This window comes from Spea bombifrons, chromosome 3, assembly GCF_027358695.1.
Source record: "Spea bombifrons isolate aSpeBom1 chromosome 3, aSpeBom1.2.pri, whole genome shotgun sequence".
NCBI lineage: Eukaryota > Metazoa > Chordata > Amphibia > Anura > Pelobatidae > Spea > Spea bombifrons.
In genome coordinates, this window is record NC_071089.1 from 90,607,433 (window position 1) to 90,624,252 (window position 16,820).

Genomic DNA, 16,820 nt, shown 5'->3' on the forward strand with positions numbered 1-16,820 from the left:
CAAACAGCTCCAATACGCAGTCCACAATAATAAAGTCTGGGCAAAGAGTTTATATATATATATATATATATATATATATATATGTTTGACTCAAGTCTCTTATTATGTCTTTTTGAAAATTGGAGGAAAAGCCTATCAAAAGGGGGCTCCAACCATGTTTTTGGTTGTTGTGTTGCTAGGATCAGATTCCAAAATAAAAAGCATTGTTTCTTTAAGTATTCTAGCTTTGGGATATAATATTTTGAGACAGGTGTATATTAGCTATTTCTGTTCATTCCAATTCTAAAATCTTAGCCCAATCTCAAAGACAAACATGTTGTCTCCTTATCATACCGCTTTGTAGTAAACAGTAGAATGACTCAGTCTTAATCACTTATCCTGATATTCTGACTAATGAAGGTATATGGAGGAAAGGACTTTGCAATACTCAGTTTGAGCAGGGAAAGTCACCCGCATGTCACAGGACTGACAACAAGGTCAGCCTCAAGTTTAGCAGACAAAAGATGTTTATTGGAACAAAATAAAAAAACATGTTTTCTTCAGTGATAATACCCATTACTATATAACGCAGGGATTTGCCCTTTAACCCTTTCCTTACCCAGGCTTTTAAGTACCATAAGTAACATTTTTTGCCATGTTGGTTTAATCACGATTCTCCTTTTCAGAGTTGGATGTACCCACATTATACAGTGCAGCATTTTCTTAAGAATAAATAGGGCTTTCATTTGATATCACAGAATTATGCAAAACATAATAATTGTGACTGCTAGTATTAAAAAATAAACCTATAGTAAAAAAAATTGCAATTTTGCTTAAAATTTCTTGAACATAGTAGGTGCCACTGATAAACAAGGATCCCATTTATGTTTACATACATACCCTTATTACATACATACCCAATACACTAATTTTTGTATTATCTAAAAATGGCCACATCCATCCCTTACACAGCACCTTATACATATAGGGTAGTATTTTGAATACTTCTGGCTTGGGGGTAGTTAACGGGGATATCATTTCTACACGTAGTCCTGGGGCAATGGGATCTAAGGGCTTTTTACATTTATTCATTCTTTGCGCTATTAATAGAGCTCTTAGCACTTCTAATATACTTAATATACTTACGTTCTCTGATCTCAATAAGGGTAACTCAAAATTAAGTTGGGGTGCATATTTAAAACCTCCACAATTTATTATTTTAATATGGCTTCCTGCGCTGTGACACCATATCTCCAAAGGTAATTACTTACAATGTATATAGCTCTTGTTTTACACAAGAGGTGAGGATAATTAACGCACAAAATTTTATTTAAAAAAATAATATTAAGATGCACATTATCGTGGCTTTCAGGCCTGCAGAACACCAAGTGACATAGGGGCTTGGAAGGGACACTCGGTAAGTATGCGAAGACGTAACCCAATAGTGTGAGTGCAGCGGCCCACCTCTCCCCTCCAGCTTTTACTCAAAGGCAAAAGCAGAGGCGACCGCTGCCTCTCCCGTGTTACAGCACACAATTCACTATTGGGCGTAAGAAAATGACGTATATGGGCGTGGTTCTTAACATCCCGTCTTACCCATATGTCTTCAACGGAGCTAGGGGGCGTGGAATCCAGAGTGGGCGGTTCTATAGCGCTTGACTGTTGCTAAGAGCTGTCGCCTAGCAACAAGTAAGCCAAACTTGCGCTTTTACGCAGTTTTTCCTCGGTTGCCTTACGGTAGTGACCAGTCAGCAGGACTCAGACGGGGTAAGTGCCATTGATGGTGGGGCAACTACGGGTGTGTGAGTGCAAATACTGCAACGGGGACATCGATTCAGAACTCTTTGTGTGCCAGAGGGATGTGCGCGCACAACGTCCCTCAAACGGTTAATGTTAATCATGATATATATATATATATATATCTATATCTATATATATATATATATATACACACATATATATATGTATGTCCTCTTGCTCCTGAATGGTTTTGACACTTTAGATACATCTCTGTCAGTAGATAAAGTTCTAATTTCTTTTGATTTACCGACCAAAGAGTATTGAGTTATTTCCTTGTGTTTGCTGATTAGCTGATAATGTAATTCTGATGTCGGTGGGGCAGTAATACATAGAATCCAAGGAGTTCCAAGTCTGGGGACTGTAATTACAAAACACTTCAAGATAACTGGGAAGATGCTGGATAAATGGACTCCTGTGTGAAGAAAGCTACGCTAAAGTATAACTTTTTCAATGTGTGATATAAGACTGTAAAGCTTACTGCCATAAGAACCTTGGAGCCCAGAACAAACCGAAAGACAAGGGACCCCCTGCCTCAGCCCACCCCACGCTGCTCACATTGCTCCGACCCATGCTCGCAATGGGGCAAAATCTGGAAAGGGGCCACCCCATACCCCAGAAAAGGGCCATCTGGTCCACATTTCCCACAAGGGCCCAGAGACCCATATAGGGCGGCAAGGGCCCATTCCCATGCAGCGTTGACCCGGTCCCAGGTAGCGGCCCAATGTAAGCCCATTACAAATCCGGGTGGCAAGGTCCCCCAGCTTGCCAGGGTCCCATGCACAGGTACAGTTTGTACCACCCCCCACATGGCAGCCCTGTCCCGTAGATATGAAATGTTAATTGTACAGCGCTGCAGAATATGATGGCGCTATATAAATCCGTAAATATTAATTGACTTTTATCAGAGCTACCTTTGTGTCTGCTTGGAAGAATTTAGGAAAATAACATATTTGGCTTTAGTTTTTCTATATAAAAATAGAAAGCCTGCAAATTAGATAATTACTTTAGTAGCTGCGGCGTCTGCAGTGTTCACTTCATATTGATGAATTACGTACACTTTTCTATTTTAAAACATGTCGGTAAATTACTGTATTGGACCTAAGCCTTCTTTTTCTTCTGCAAATCCATCAATTGTAAAAATAAATTCTGCCGCTTATAATTGGAACTTTATTAAATAATTTCCAATGCATACAAATATTAATATATTTATGGTATGTTAGTTCATATATGCAGGTGTTCATTTCTGAAAGAATGTCATATCAACATATTTATAGAAATATGACCCAAACCGTTAAAATGTTCTCATAAATCAGGGGACTTCTCTACCCTAATTGAAACACTGCCTCTAGGTATTATATATGATACAGGTTTCCGAGTTTTTTCTGTAGTGGGCCACCTCATCAGAATTCTATGTGTGGGCTGCGCTTGTTTTTCATTGAGATACATGTTCACACACTAACATACCCAAAGACACACTAAAATATCCTCACACACTTACAAACATACACAGACACGCATACATACCAAGACACACACTTTCACTAACATGCCCAAACATGCGCTTACATACCCAAACAAAGACACATGTTCACACACTAAAATACTCACATACACACACTAACATACCCAGACATACAAACACACACTAAAATACCCAGACACGCACTAACATACCCAGACACGTTTACACACTAAAATACCCACATACACTAACATACTCAAAGACACGTCTTCACACACTAACATACTCACACATACTAACATACCCAGACACACACTATGACTCACACACTTACACACGCAAATTACCTTGCAAAGACTCAGCCCTAGTGGGATCCTTCTGCAGGAAGGGCTGAGCTGGCTCTACAAAATGTACAGGTCATCGAGTGAGGTCACTTTAGTTTAGTAAATTAACTCCATATTGAACGCCACATCACCTAAAGGTATTGCGGAAGCAGCTAATGAGAGCATAGTCACTCCATAGTGAACACTACATCACATCATCAGCAAAAAGGAAGGCTTTGGAGATACTGCAACTTGGGCTTTGTGTTACACATCCATATCATCTCTAGATTGTAAGCTCCTTTGAGCAGGGCCCTCCTCACCTGTTGTCTCTGTTAGTCAATTTGTTATGTTACATACTACTTGTTATGTCCTGTCTACCCATTGTACAGCGCTATGGAATTTAATGGTGCTATATAAAACAATAAATAATAATAATATATTATATGTCAGTGTAGTCACTACTTCCATAGCAAAATTCAAATTACTGTTCTTGACTGCTTAATTTTCTAAAATCAATTCTATTTGACCATCGATTATCATCGCGTCCCTCCTCTGAGGGCATCTGCATAAATTCATACATCAAACAGTAGGACAAACACGCTTGTAATGTAACACAATATAAAAACAGAGCTATGTTATTGACAAACATGCAGTAATGTAATGAAACAACTACTTTGGTAGAAAGAATTCCAAAATGTATCAGAACTGACTCGGTTGGCATTTCTCTGGGACCAATATGTATAGCAGAACTTTTAACTGCCTCTTGGTGGCCAACATAAATCGCAGTGTAATAAACCGGCTGGTGAAACCGGGTCTGAAATTATGTATTGGTTGTACGTTGTTTTTCGCCTTGATTGCTTTGCAATCTCTGAAGGGAATTCATTAAATTTTTTATTTGTATTTGGTTGCTCTGGTAAAATGAATCTACTCTTGCGCCAGACTTTACTAGATGAATGTAATGGGATATTTGCATTTATCTGACAGTTTATGTTGTCAGAGTTCTGGAACAGAATATTTATGAATTCTTTCCTTGGTATACAGAATATGAGGATGCTTTCTTTAAGATGAAGCTATATCTTTTTAGGAAATAATAATATAATATGACATAAAGCAGATATATAATAACTTTTTTTCACAAAGCAATTTACTTTAATGGAGCCCTCCCTTTTTTGTACTATTTTCTAGCCTTTTCATTTCTCTCCTCTGTCTTCGTTCTGGTTTTAAGATTGTAATGCAGAGGAAACACAGCATTGTTAATAGGGATTTCTAAATTAAACAGCAGCAGATAATATGTTGGCAGATGATTACCGTTCAGGCCCTTGTTCAAACCTTATTTGACCCTTGACCTTGTCTTATATTCAGAATAGCTTCATTCCTATCCCATGTGTATTTAAATTCTCACTGCATTAACATCTACCACTTCCCTTGGAAGGCTATTCCGTATAGCTAAAACCTACAAATGCCTGGCTGGGCCATTCCAAAACGTTAATGTTTTTGTAAGAAAAGGCTTCCGTCTTGCCACCCTACCACATACCCCATTCATATGAAGAATACGGGAGATTGTTGTCACATGTAGCACACAGCCGGTACTTGCCAGAAACTCCTGCAGTTCCTTTATTGTTGCAGTAGGCCTCTCGTAAGCCTCCCTGACCAGTCTTCTTCTCGTCTTTTCATCAATTTTGGAGGGACGTCCAGTTCTTTGTAATGTCTCTGTTGTGCAATATTGTCTCCACTTGATGATGACTGTCTTCACTGTGTTCCATCGTATATCTAATGCTTTGGAAATTCTTTTGTAACCTTCTCATGACTGATATCTTTCAACAATGATATCCCTCTGATGCTTTGGAAGCTCTCTGAGGACAATGGCTTTTGCTCTGAGATGCAGCTAAGCAAATGTCAGGTAAATCCTACTAGAACAGCTGAACTTTATTTGTGATTAATCAGATTCACTTTAAATGATGGTAGGTGTGTAATGACTTCTATGTAACATGAGTTTGAATGTGATTGGTTAATTTTGGACACAGCCACAGCCCCAGTTATAAGAGGGTGTGCACACTTATGCAACCAGGTTATTGTGAGTTTTGTTTTTCTCCCTTAAAGATTTCAGCATGTTTTGCAATTGAATTGTTCACGTTATAGGTCACATTAAAAGGTAGAAAAAGTTCTGACATGATTTATCTTTGACTCATTCTTTAACATCACAAGAACCTGGCATTTTAACAGGGGTGTGTAGACTTTTTATATCGCCAGCCCTGCCTACTTAAATTAATTCCAAGACTCAGTTTTTAGACTATAAACTCTTCTCCTAACACTTCTTCTCCTTTGAAGTATATATCACTTTGTTGATTCCTATTATGTATTTAATGTTTTCTTTGATATCCTGCCTCTCTCTGTTTTCTCCTCCAAACGTAGCCTCATTGACAGCTCAAGTTTAATTATTGCTTACTCCAGCTAAATGTGTGGAAATCAATTTGCTTACTTGAATTTTTACATTCCAAATCTCCTTCACCCATTGTCCTACAAATGACAAAGTTTTGCTGTCTAGAACTACAAGCCTCCTCATCATACCCTACAATCATATACTGGGCATCTTTCATGAAATCAATAGTTTGAAGTTGCTCCAGATGGAATCCTTTGCTAGGAAAGTTACAAAATGCTAAATTGAAAGTTTAAAGGTACGAAAATAACTGTAGGACAGATATTGATTTCAATAACAAAAACATAATCAGGAAATGGACATTGAGCACTATTTTTGAGCAGTTTGTTGGGGCTCTACTAACAGAATGTTTAATGAGAAGTAATTAGCATTTTTGACAGTATTTTTCCCAAATGCCTTTGCTCAGTCAGAAAAGCCAGAATCTATGAGCTATTGATGTAAGAAAATAAAAATACTGTAAGAGGATTGTACAAAAGCCAACAAAGGTCACGTCCAGTATACAGGCTTCCAGCTGGGTTACAATGTCTTGACAATGAAAGGCTAACAATGGCCTCTCGCCCTTTGAATATTTCTAACATATTGTTAAATATAAAGCATTTTGACAGACATATGGGTTTTTTTTCCAAATAATTTCATTGAAAGAGGTGTTTGTCTTGTGATTGCTTTCACAGCCCTAGTACCACATTGTGATGACCTGCCATAACCCTGAAATACCTTCTCAATATGAAGAAAACAAATGATATGCCATATTTTAGAAGGATCTAAACTATTTGAGATAAGCTAACTTACTTTGGCTTTCTGCTTACATAGACATGAATCCTTTGTTGATTTTCCTCTATATGATTTTAAAGCAGAAAGTCATCTTGATACAAAATTCTGACTTTTAAGCAACTCCTGAAGACCAGTGACCTTCAGGAATCGGGGTTGATGCCAGGATCTTCAAAAACTGATTATATTTGACATTCATGCATTATGTATACTTCCTTTAACAACAACTACGCTGGCATTTCAAAACTATTTTGAACAACGGATTACAAACTGCATTGCCACTTTCTTTACTGCCTCTTATAGTTCAAAGGATGTTGCTGCTCATTTGAAGAGTACAAGGAGATTTCAGGATTCAATGGACTTGTTCTGAAAAATTGCAGTTTAGCCTATCAGTATGAAATCAGCATTGATATGGAAAAGAATTAGCTACAACACCCTGCCATGCAGTTGACTTTTTCCATTTCAGAAAATCTATTATGTCTTAAAATAGACTTTAAAACTACAAGGCCCACTTAACCTTTTTATGTATTTTTTATTTGCTTTTGGAGAGGCCAGGAGGACACAAGCAAGGAAAATGTTTCGACTTTTATTGTTTAAGAACAGAGACATTTATAAGGGTAGATTTGGGAGTTTATTGATTAGAAGAAATATCACAGCAAATTAGTCATCCACTGACCTTTTTAGTGTTGGCAATTCATTGCTAAAGTAGATTCATTCTGATACTTGGCCACATTTTGGTGAATATTATATGGTGAGACTGAAGGGTGAGGTCATGAATAGTAAACACGTGACGTGCACTAGGTACGTGTCTCCACTTTGTGTTTTTGAAAGTAATCTTAGCCTGTGAGGAGTTCCAACAACAAAGCTTATCACACACACACATCAGCCATGGATGGCTTATAGAAGATCCAGAGCTTTGGCTGATAGCGAGCTATCACGCACTCCAAACACATGATATTAGATACATTATAGCATCTAAGGAGCATCTTCCCAACTAGAAGATTCACTAAAAGATGTCCATTCCCTTAGCCCTAGCGATGCCTTTCACACACAATAAGATTGCTTAGCTTGGTTGTGATGGCATTATTTCTCCTGTACCAGTAACATTCAGTTACTATTCCCTTAATAGCTGCAACACTGTTGAGTTTTTACGTTCCTTAACCCAACGTCATCAATTTTTTAGGGGTCACTGAAACAAAAGGAAAGAAAGAAACACACTTTGTTAACACGGCTACATACAGTTCCCTCTTTCTGGGTTTGGCGCCAGTTTTGGCTGCATGAAACCAATCACTGGTGGGAAAACATTACCATTTAAATCAAAGGAAGTACTTTCTGGGCTGTAGCAGACTGGCATTTGCACTGGTAAGCAGGACATATGTTCTATCAAGCGCATGGAATTTCATTTAAAGGTGATCCTAAGCTACCATAGGCATTAAAGTGCAAATGATGGCTGGGATGTTCTTTAAAGGAAGGCCATTTTTCATCCGCCTTACTGATTATCTGATTTCCATTACTACTCTATCCATATATTATCCATTGTATGATAACAGCCTGTGAGATGAGCATTGAATTGCTTTCCTTGGTTTGTTATCTAGTGTGAATCATAGCAGATACCCATCTTCCTTATTATGGCATATGCTTTTAATTAGTTAGACACACCAACGATATTAGTGCATTATTTACTTTATTAGGTATTTCTTAGATATTTGCAATATCTATTTTTGTTATTCTACAAAGCCTTATCAGTGGCCTCGTTCACCCCACGTAAGTATTTTAGAACTAATCTGTTCCCCTGAGGAGAGTCTAAGGTGCCCCTGAAAGGATTAGAACAAAGCCCTTGGCAGGGGCAAACACAAAGCAGGATGCGGATTAACATTAGGAACAATTATATTGCATGTCTCAGGAACAGCGATAACATTAGGAGGTCCAACCATGCTTGGATTTGAAACCCAAGGTTGTCTGTCTGTATGTAAATTTAAATACTTTTTGTGGGTGTCCTGTTCGCGCCGATAAATGATAAACTGTGAAATATCAGAGGATTTTGCAGAAGAATAAGTCTGTTTATTAAACCCATAGTTTTATTAATATGGTTAATCTAGAGTCCCAGGCTGCCCTCTAAACAATGAATGGACTTTGTAAGTACTTTCATATGCCTTATTCAACGCTTAAAGAAGGAAAGATGTATTTTTCTTATGGAGTCCTATCTCTTCCGTGGTGTGATATTTCTGACCGGCGGTAAGTAGAGTATATGGCAGCAGATGTGTTCGGCTGAACATGTCTCCTGCACTGACAATATCTGGGGAGTAGGGAGAAGGAGGAATGCAAATGAAGGGATTCTGCCAGAATACAGATAATTGAATTCTTTGCGATTTTATGTATTGTTTGTGCCCAGAAGTTTTTTCCAATATCACTAATCACAAATAAAATCACATACTGGCTAATAATGTAGACTAACTAATTACTGAAAAGAATCCCTGCCTTCTATTTCAGGCCCAGGATCTTCGCGTGCCAACGGGCAAAGGAGTAGTTTTTAACTAGCCATGAACAGCGAATTTGTAACACTTCCTGTGACAAGGAGTGGAAGCTCTGTCAAATTAAAAGCAAAGTAAGTATAACGAATCTGTTGGGATATAGGTAATTATGCACGTTTATAGCTAAGTAGTATGACTAGAATCCTGAAATACCTAGAAATTAAAGTACCTTGAACCTTTTAAATAAAAAAGAATCCCCAGGTTGCCTGAACCAAATTAGTCAGATGATCTTTTTCAGTTTCTACAGTGCAAATTACTTCGCTGAGTTTTATACTCATCAGAGTAAGATGAGATCTTCGGTAGTGTTAGGAAAAAACACTGTTCCCTCTGCCCGGCTGCCCAGGACAGGGTTAGGTATATACTGTAATGCAATTCAAGTACGAAGGAGTGAAGCGGGGCAATCAGCAGAAGTATTTTATGGGTTGTTATAGCTTTTTCCACTTTGCACCATAATTTGCCTTTATACGCAACCCCATAACTTCCTGTTATCATTCCTGGTGGAACAAGCCCAATGGTAAATGATTTAAGAAAATTAGATTAATGGTTGAGAGTGTGGCAGCTGCAGTTTAATGTTGATAAATGTAAAATAAAGCATTTTGCATGTAAAAAAAACCAAGGTAAAAATTGCTTTGCAAAAGAAATAAAAAAGATTATTCTACATAGTCTACATAACTATTACATAAAATGTTTTTTTAAAGGATTCATAGCACCTTTAATATGCAACATTTTGAAAAATCCCAGTAGCAATGGTTGTGTGTTTTCATCATAAAAAAATGCCAAAAATGAAATTTTTCTTTAGAAATATACACAAACTGCGTGTGGAGAATCTTCAGCTTGAAATGCAAAACCAAGAGATGCAGCAGAAATTAAACCAGCTACGTCAGAGCATGAGTAGAGAGAAAGAAGAACGAGAGTAAGTTAATTGCTTCATCAGCGGTGATCGTAGGGTTAGTGGCCCCTGTGGTGCCTCCTCTCCCTGTATGTAAAACACACACACACATACTAACACGCAAACCTGCTTTAACACCCACTCCCCATACACTTATATATATATATATATATATATATATATATATATATATATATATATATATACACACATATATATACATACTCTATCCCCTCCCTTTCACCACTAACAATAGCTCATTGCTGGCACTCTCCATTCCTGGCACTCCATACATTCACACACACACACTCACCACATAGAATTCTTGGTTTGCAATATCTGCTGCTCCCCTAATAACACCTTGAAATAAATGGATATCTTCTTGCAGAGAAAGCTAAATCATGCGATATTATTAGTTTTATATCCATGCAGTACTTTTACTTTACAGGCGATCAAATGGATACCACTGGAAATCTGGCCAAGCTGGGTATCAGTTCCATAATCAAGATAAAGAAAATATTGGAAAGGTATTAATTATAAAGAATGTGAAGGTTCACTGAAGGTTTCTTTGGAAGTGCATCTGCGGTAAACTTGATGAGATTAGAGAAAGTTTGACGAACTGCTATTTTGTAGAATTATTTTAACTGTTCTGATTTCTCCCTAGAAGAATTACAAGCTGTCATCAGAATGTTCTATAGTCAGGTTTGTGTTTAATTATCTGACCTGACAGCAGCGTTGTACACTGACATTACTGTGCGTTGTGAAGGGTCACATCTTGTTCAAGAAGGGCTGAACTGGTCCTGTATGATGCATATTTCAAGAGCCAAGGGATCTTCAAGAGCTCTCTTGACACTGAATATACATTATGCAGGGTCATCTTTGGCTTGTGTTCCTATGAAACCTTATATAGTGGAATTGCTGAATTCAAATATTGCAACTCAACAACTCACCTGCAAACCTAGCAAGTATAACTCAGATTTTTTTAACTCCATCCCCTGCATTATAAACATATTAACAAAACAAACCTGTCAACAAAACTCCTATACTGAAATCAGCCCTGATATATTAGTTGTAAAATATTTTGGGATTGAAATGATCAGCCAGTTAGGCAGAAGGTTATACTGGAGCAGCAGTATTGGTATTTGCCCCTATAGCCCAACAGGCATTTGCCTGGGGTGCCAGTTGGCCAGTTCAGGCCCAGTATATTGAGAGCAGGTTAAATGCATCACGGGGTATTTCCTATTGTGTTCCAAAAGCAGATTGGGATAATTAGCATACTTTACTCCTTGTTACTCCATAACACAATAGAAACATCGAATTTGATGGCAGAGAAGAACCATTCGGCCCACCCAGTCCTCCCAATCAGTCCTTGATGTTGTCTTAGATTCAAGATAGAGTGCCTATCCCATGCTTGCTTAAATGCCCTTACTATATTAGCCTCTACCTCTTCTGATGGGAAGGCTTTTCCATTTATCTACCACCATCTCAGTAAAGTAAAAATAAGATCCAAGCAGGCAGAATTATAGAATTAGAATGTCTTGAAACATTTAAACCATATTACATATTTTAACACAACTTTAGTATATTTGAATCATCTATTGATACTTAATGATAATTTGTACAATAATTTTCTATGCCGCAATACATCTCTCTCTAGTATTGCTTCACTAAGGTACAAAACAACAGTTAATAAATTGATGGACTGTTTACCGTCTTGAAATCTTATCAAATGATGATGACATTATGTACTTAAGGTTTTATTTTTATATTTTAGATTTCCTCTGGACAAATAAAGTTTAAAGTGCTCAAAAATCCAATACCAGGTAAATAAGGGAAACATGTGTAAACTATTAATTACCAACAGGTCAGCACGTTTCTGTCAAACGCTCGTTGCAGATTATAACCGTTTAGAATAGGTATAAATAAACCATTTATATTACTTTATGGTTGTGTGTGTTTTTTATTCCATGAAATGGCTGACGCATAGAGACCCTTTTTATTCAGCTATCCATACATTTATCTGAATTGAAGTCTCTAAAAGGCCTTTAGACGATATACAGGAAGCAACTGTAATATTTATTGCTTGAGAGGCTTTCAAGATGAAGGCCTGCACTCAGCCTACCAAAACAATATATGACATGGTTAGCAGTACTATCAAGCTGTTACAATCAATGACCTTCAGCACAGCCTGAATTGCTCTGCATGGTGACCGAGTCTGTTCTGGGAGTGATTCTAGCTACTTCATTTATTATTGTTTGATGTCACAAAATCAATATACCATGATGTCACCAAGTTCACAGTGAAAAAAAAAAAAGATATGCTTAAGAGCATCCCTTTAACCCATGTTTCTTCATTGCACCCACCACTATATACCCAATCTCATCCTCATCAACATAGCACATTAAACCGGCAGTATTATGGAGGGCCTGCTCACGTCTTCTTGCAGAAGAAGCTCAATGGTGTCGGTCCTTTGTAATACATAGGAAAGTTAAAGTGTTCATCCCAGCTGTTTGCCCTGTATAAGGTACAGTGCTTTTCCAAAAGTATTCACCCCCCCTTGGCATTTTTCCTATCTTGTTGCATTACAACCTGGAAGTAAAATGACTTTTTTTTGGATTTCATGTAAAGGACATACACAAAATACTCTAAATTGAAATGAAGAAAATAACTTTTTTTTTTTAAATTCTAAAAAATGGAAAAGTGGAGCATGCCTATTTATTCACCCCCTTTGATATGAATCCCCTAATAAGATCTGGTGCAACCAATTACCTTCAGAAGTCACATAATTCGTTAAACAAAGTCCTCCTATGTGCAATCTAAGTGCCTTGAAGAATGGGCAAAAATCCAAGTGGCTAGATGTGCCAAACTTATAGAAACGTACCCCAAGAGACTTGCAGCTGTAGTTGCTGCAAAGGGTGGCTCTACAAAGTATTGAGTGGTGAATAGTTATGCACACTCAACTTTTCTGTTTTTGTATCTTAATTCTTGTTTGTTTCACAATACAAAATATTTTGCATCTTCAAAGTGGTAGGCACGATGTGTAAATCTGATGATACAAACCGCCACCAAGTCCATTTTAATTCCAGGTTGTAATGCAACAAAATAGGAAAAAATGCCAAGGCCGTCTTCTTTGAATAGATACCCAATGGTTTAACCTTAATAATGCCAAGGAGTTGAAATATTAACCTATAATGCAGTTTAGTGTACCTCTACCTCATAGGTTATCTAGGATTAGTAGAAAATAATTACCCAGAGTTTGGGAAAACCAGAGGAAATAGTCATCAAAATGAATAAGAAACATTTTCTTATTACAGAATACCAATTTTTATAGGTGACTTTTAGTATGATATATGAGTAGTGCAATGCCCTTGAATAAATGAAATAAACAAATGGGAAATTTGGCACCCAAACCCAAACTCTGTTGGTTTTATTGAAAGGGATTTAGAAATAAATTGCTGAAGTATTCTGCTTACAGGGTCGACTTGTTGCTTCCAGTAGCCACATTCGTTTTCATTATCCGTGCATGCCTTGCCCGCTTGTCGGTGACCAGCTGTGTAAAATTAAACACATGCATGGCTGGATATGTTGCCTGGTGACTTGTGAACGGAATTAATTCTGAATATTAAAGATTGGAGTCATTGTAAACTTCACATTGGACGATAATTTGTGGCTAGCTTGTCAGTAGGCGATGTGTTTCTATCAGACTATGTGGGTATTCTGTGTATTTCCGTAATGTGATGGAGTGCTTACCTCTGGCTATTGCTGATGCTTACATCTAATTAAACCAGATTGTATTTTTTTTCTAGAGCCTGGGAAAGAGAAGCCAGTTTCTAGACCGACAAATATGACAGTGACTGAAAAACCTAAAATAAAGGGGAAACCATGTGGACAATGTGAATCGAAGAGTGCTTTATTGGTATGTATGCAAAAATGTTAGTTTCTGGACTATTTTTTGTATTGTGCTTTTTTTAAATCTATAAATGTTTAAAAGAACTGCAATTTGTCTGCATGTATTTATATGTGCAATCCAAATTACAGGCATTTTCTTTATCCACGTGATTGCCTGCAGAATGTCATAATTACTTAAAAATGGCATTACAAATACTATTGAAAGTCCATGGTTAAAGGCATCAGTTAATATCTTAAATCTTTAATGAGATCCAAAATGCATAATTCCCTTTCATTCTGCCCCATGGTTCAAATTGGCAATTTTGTTAAATATTCTCTTGCAGCTGTCACACTTTTTCTGAATTGTATACTTCAATTTACCAACTTGACCTTGCCCCGATGACAAGGAGATTGTGTTTTAACAAGTGACACATATTTTCCACTTTGTCGCTGCCTCGGGCCAATGCCACACACACCATCAGCTGTGAATGGGGATGTATGTTTGAAAAATGGACATTTAAAAAAAAAACCTATTAAATGTGTCTGTAAGCTGTACTTGAAGATGGTCTTTGGCTAAGCATACGGTCATTAGGGGAGGAAGACAAGGGTTATATAGATCACAACAGGACCTGCCAAATGATCAGCCATGCGGACTATTCCACTTCTTTTGCAGTGCACCTAAATCGCAATCGCGCCATGTGATGGGCAAAGTGGTTTTCACTTTCATGCGGCTGCAAATTATGAATGTTCAACCATCAATTAGTATCCTAAGAATTTAAAGACTGTGCAAAAGATCTTGTAAGCCACGGCAAGCAGAAAGGCAGTCATGCCCGTTTATTTTAAATTTTTTTGAGGATAAATATAGCAAAGTGTTTATTGAGCCCTATTCCCCTTCTATACAAACAGATCCACTGCCTGGTGACTGCCTCTTGACATCAGCCAGGCACTCCTGCTGGGTATCTGAGCTAGCATACATACTGGAAGCATATTTTTTAACATTGTGTCAAGTTAAACAGCAGCGCCAGACATGAGAACTGTTATAACCAGATGCTGCCCTACCATCTAAGTCTTTGGGGCTCTGTGGGACTCTATCATACGTCATTAAAATGTTCTTTTCTCCTGGTTAAGAGAAGTGTTCTTCATAGAGATAATGTTGCTTTAAGATTATTTGGAAGTGCGGGGTCCAAAAATTGGTGTTTATTAATGTACTGAAGTCATATTTTTGCTTGAGATTTTAGACACCCCTGTCTTGCATTCTAGCACAACCTGGCTATAGTTTTCCTACAGCTTTGTCAGCAGGATGGCTTCCTAATGTCTGGGGAAAAGTTTAGTTCACCCAGTTGTTATTCCACCCCTTCTTTAGAAATCGCCTTCATAGTTGTTGAATATAAAGATTTTGTGCAAACATTTTGTACAGTATGTAGTCATTTATTGCCATTTGTGTTGTCCTACTGGGTTTCGACCACTGTTTATAATACGTTGGGAATGTGCTGTAATGGACTTGGAAGCGGTCGTAGTTATTTTGAAAAATAAGCTGGTAAATACATAATGTTTCAGTTATTATTTTGTGATCTATCACAGCAAATGCATTTTAGAGTGATTAACTTGTTTTTTTTTTTTTACCAGCTAATGTCCTTGACTGTAAATGGGGACATGGCACCATGATGTGTGTTTCCACAAACATATAATTTATTTCACTCATGGGGAGAGATTCTCTGTGGTTGTTACTACCACAGAGTAGTCTTTTTTGCCACAATATTTTCCCAATTTTTACAAATAATGATAGAATGGGGAACAAAATACCCTTTAGAACAGATAAATTAAGGGAAAATATTACAGAATCCACTCTCGTGGATCAGCCTCCTTTTACTTAAGTCAAGGTCCCTGTAACTGTCCTACCCCCCTGCATGTTTTCCATGAGAACAGTAAGTCGAGTATGCATGCCCTTCACAGAGCACAAGTGGGTTCATGTCTGGCATGGGGGAAAAGCGCTGTGAATGTGTAATCACTGGATCACAATCCCGAACACTCACAATAACAGGACTCCAGACTGGCGGGAGGGCAGTTCTTCATGTTATAGCATAGTACACCAAGAAAGATCAGACTAAAGGGGGTCAGAACAAGCACATTAAAAGAAACGTATAACAGACAAAATTGTTTCTTGACTTTTTCTTGTTAATATACAAACCTCTGCTACCTCGTACCTATATTCCTAAATAGGTTAGTTCTTGGTGCACCTTCCATGGAAATGGTAAGTTGAGAATTTGAAAAATGGCTCGTAAATCCTGGCGCAAGGGTGACCACATCAGCCCTTTTCTCAGGGCACAAATAGAATTCTTTTGCTGGGGACCTGAACATGTAGGATGTGGAGTGTAACTGACTGACCTTTCTGCTAGTTTGTATATCTTGAAAAGAAAAAAAAAGGAGAGCGGCATTTTTACTGTGTTGGTGTGCTACTGTTTACTGTGTTTACAATGTTGCTGTGCTAAGCTAGTCCCAGGCTCAAATAATACAAATGTGTAAAATGAGGCCTACTAAACAGGTGTGAGCATGTGCAATATAAATGGGATAGGCTGTCGGCGCCAGGTGTAGATTCAGCAGCACTGCCACGCACCTCTAGAGTCTCGCTCTAGAAAAAGTACCGATATACAACAAACAGAGCTGTAGGATACAATACCAGACTGCACTTTATAATCCCACCAAAGGTGAATAATAATTAAATATATATAACATCATTATTTAT

The 16,820-nt window shown here is 37.7% G+C and overlaps 1 protein-coding gene across 1 annotated transcript in view; it reads left to right on the forward strand.

Moving 5' to 3' along the window:
* The first annotated feature begins 1,618 nt into the window (after window positions 1–1,618).
* ZBBX (zinc finger B-box domain containing) overlaps window positions 1,619–16,820 on the forward strand; it is a 57,683-nt gene continuing 42,481 nt past the window's right edge. The window contains exons 1-6 of the mRNA XM_053460387.1: window positions 1,619–1,746; window positions 9,260–9,374; window positions 10,100–10,213; window positions 10,638–10,716; window positions 11,964–12,012; window positions 13,996–14,105. Of these exons, the coding sequence (XP_053316362.1) occupies window positions 9,310–9,374; window positions 10,100–10,213; window positions 10,638–10,716; window positions 11,964–12,012; window positions 13,996–14,105 (417 nt within the window). The 5' untranslated portion in view covers window positions 1,619–1,746; window positions 9,260–9,309. The remainder of the gene's footprint in view (window positions 1,747–9,259; window positions 9,375–10,099; window positions 10,214–10,637; window positions 10,717–11,963; window positions 12,013–13,995; window positions 14,106–16,820) is intronic.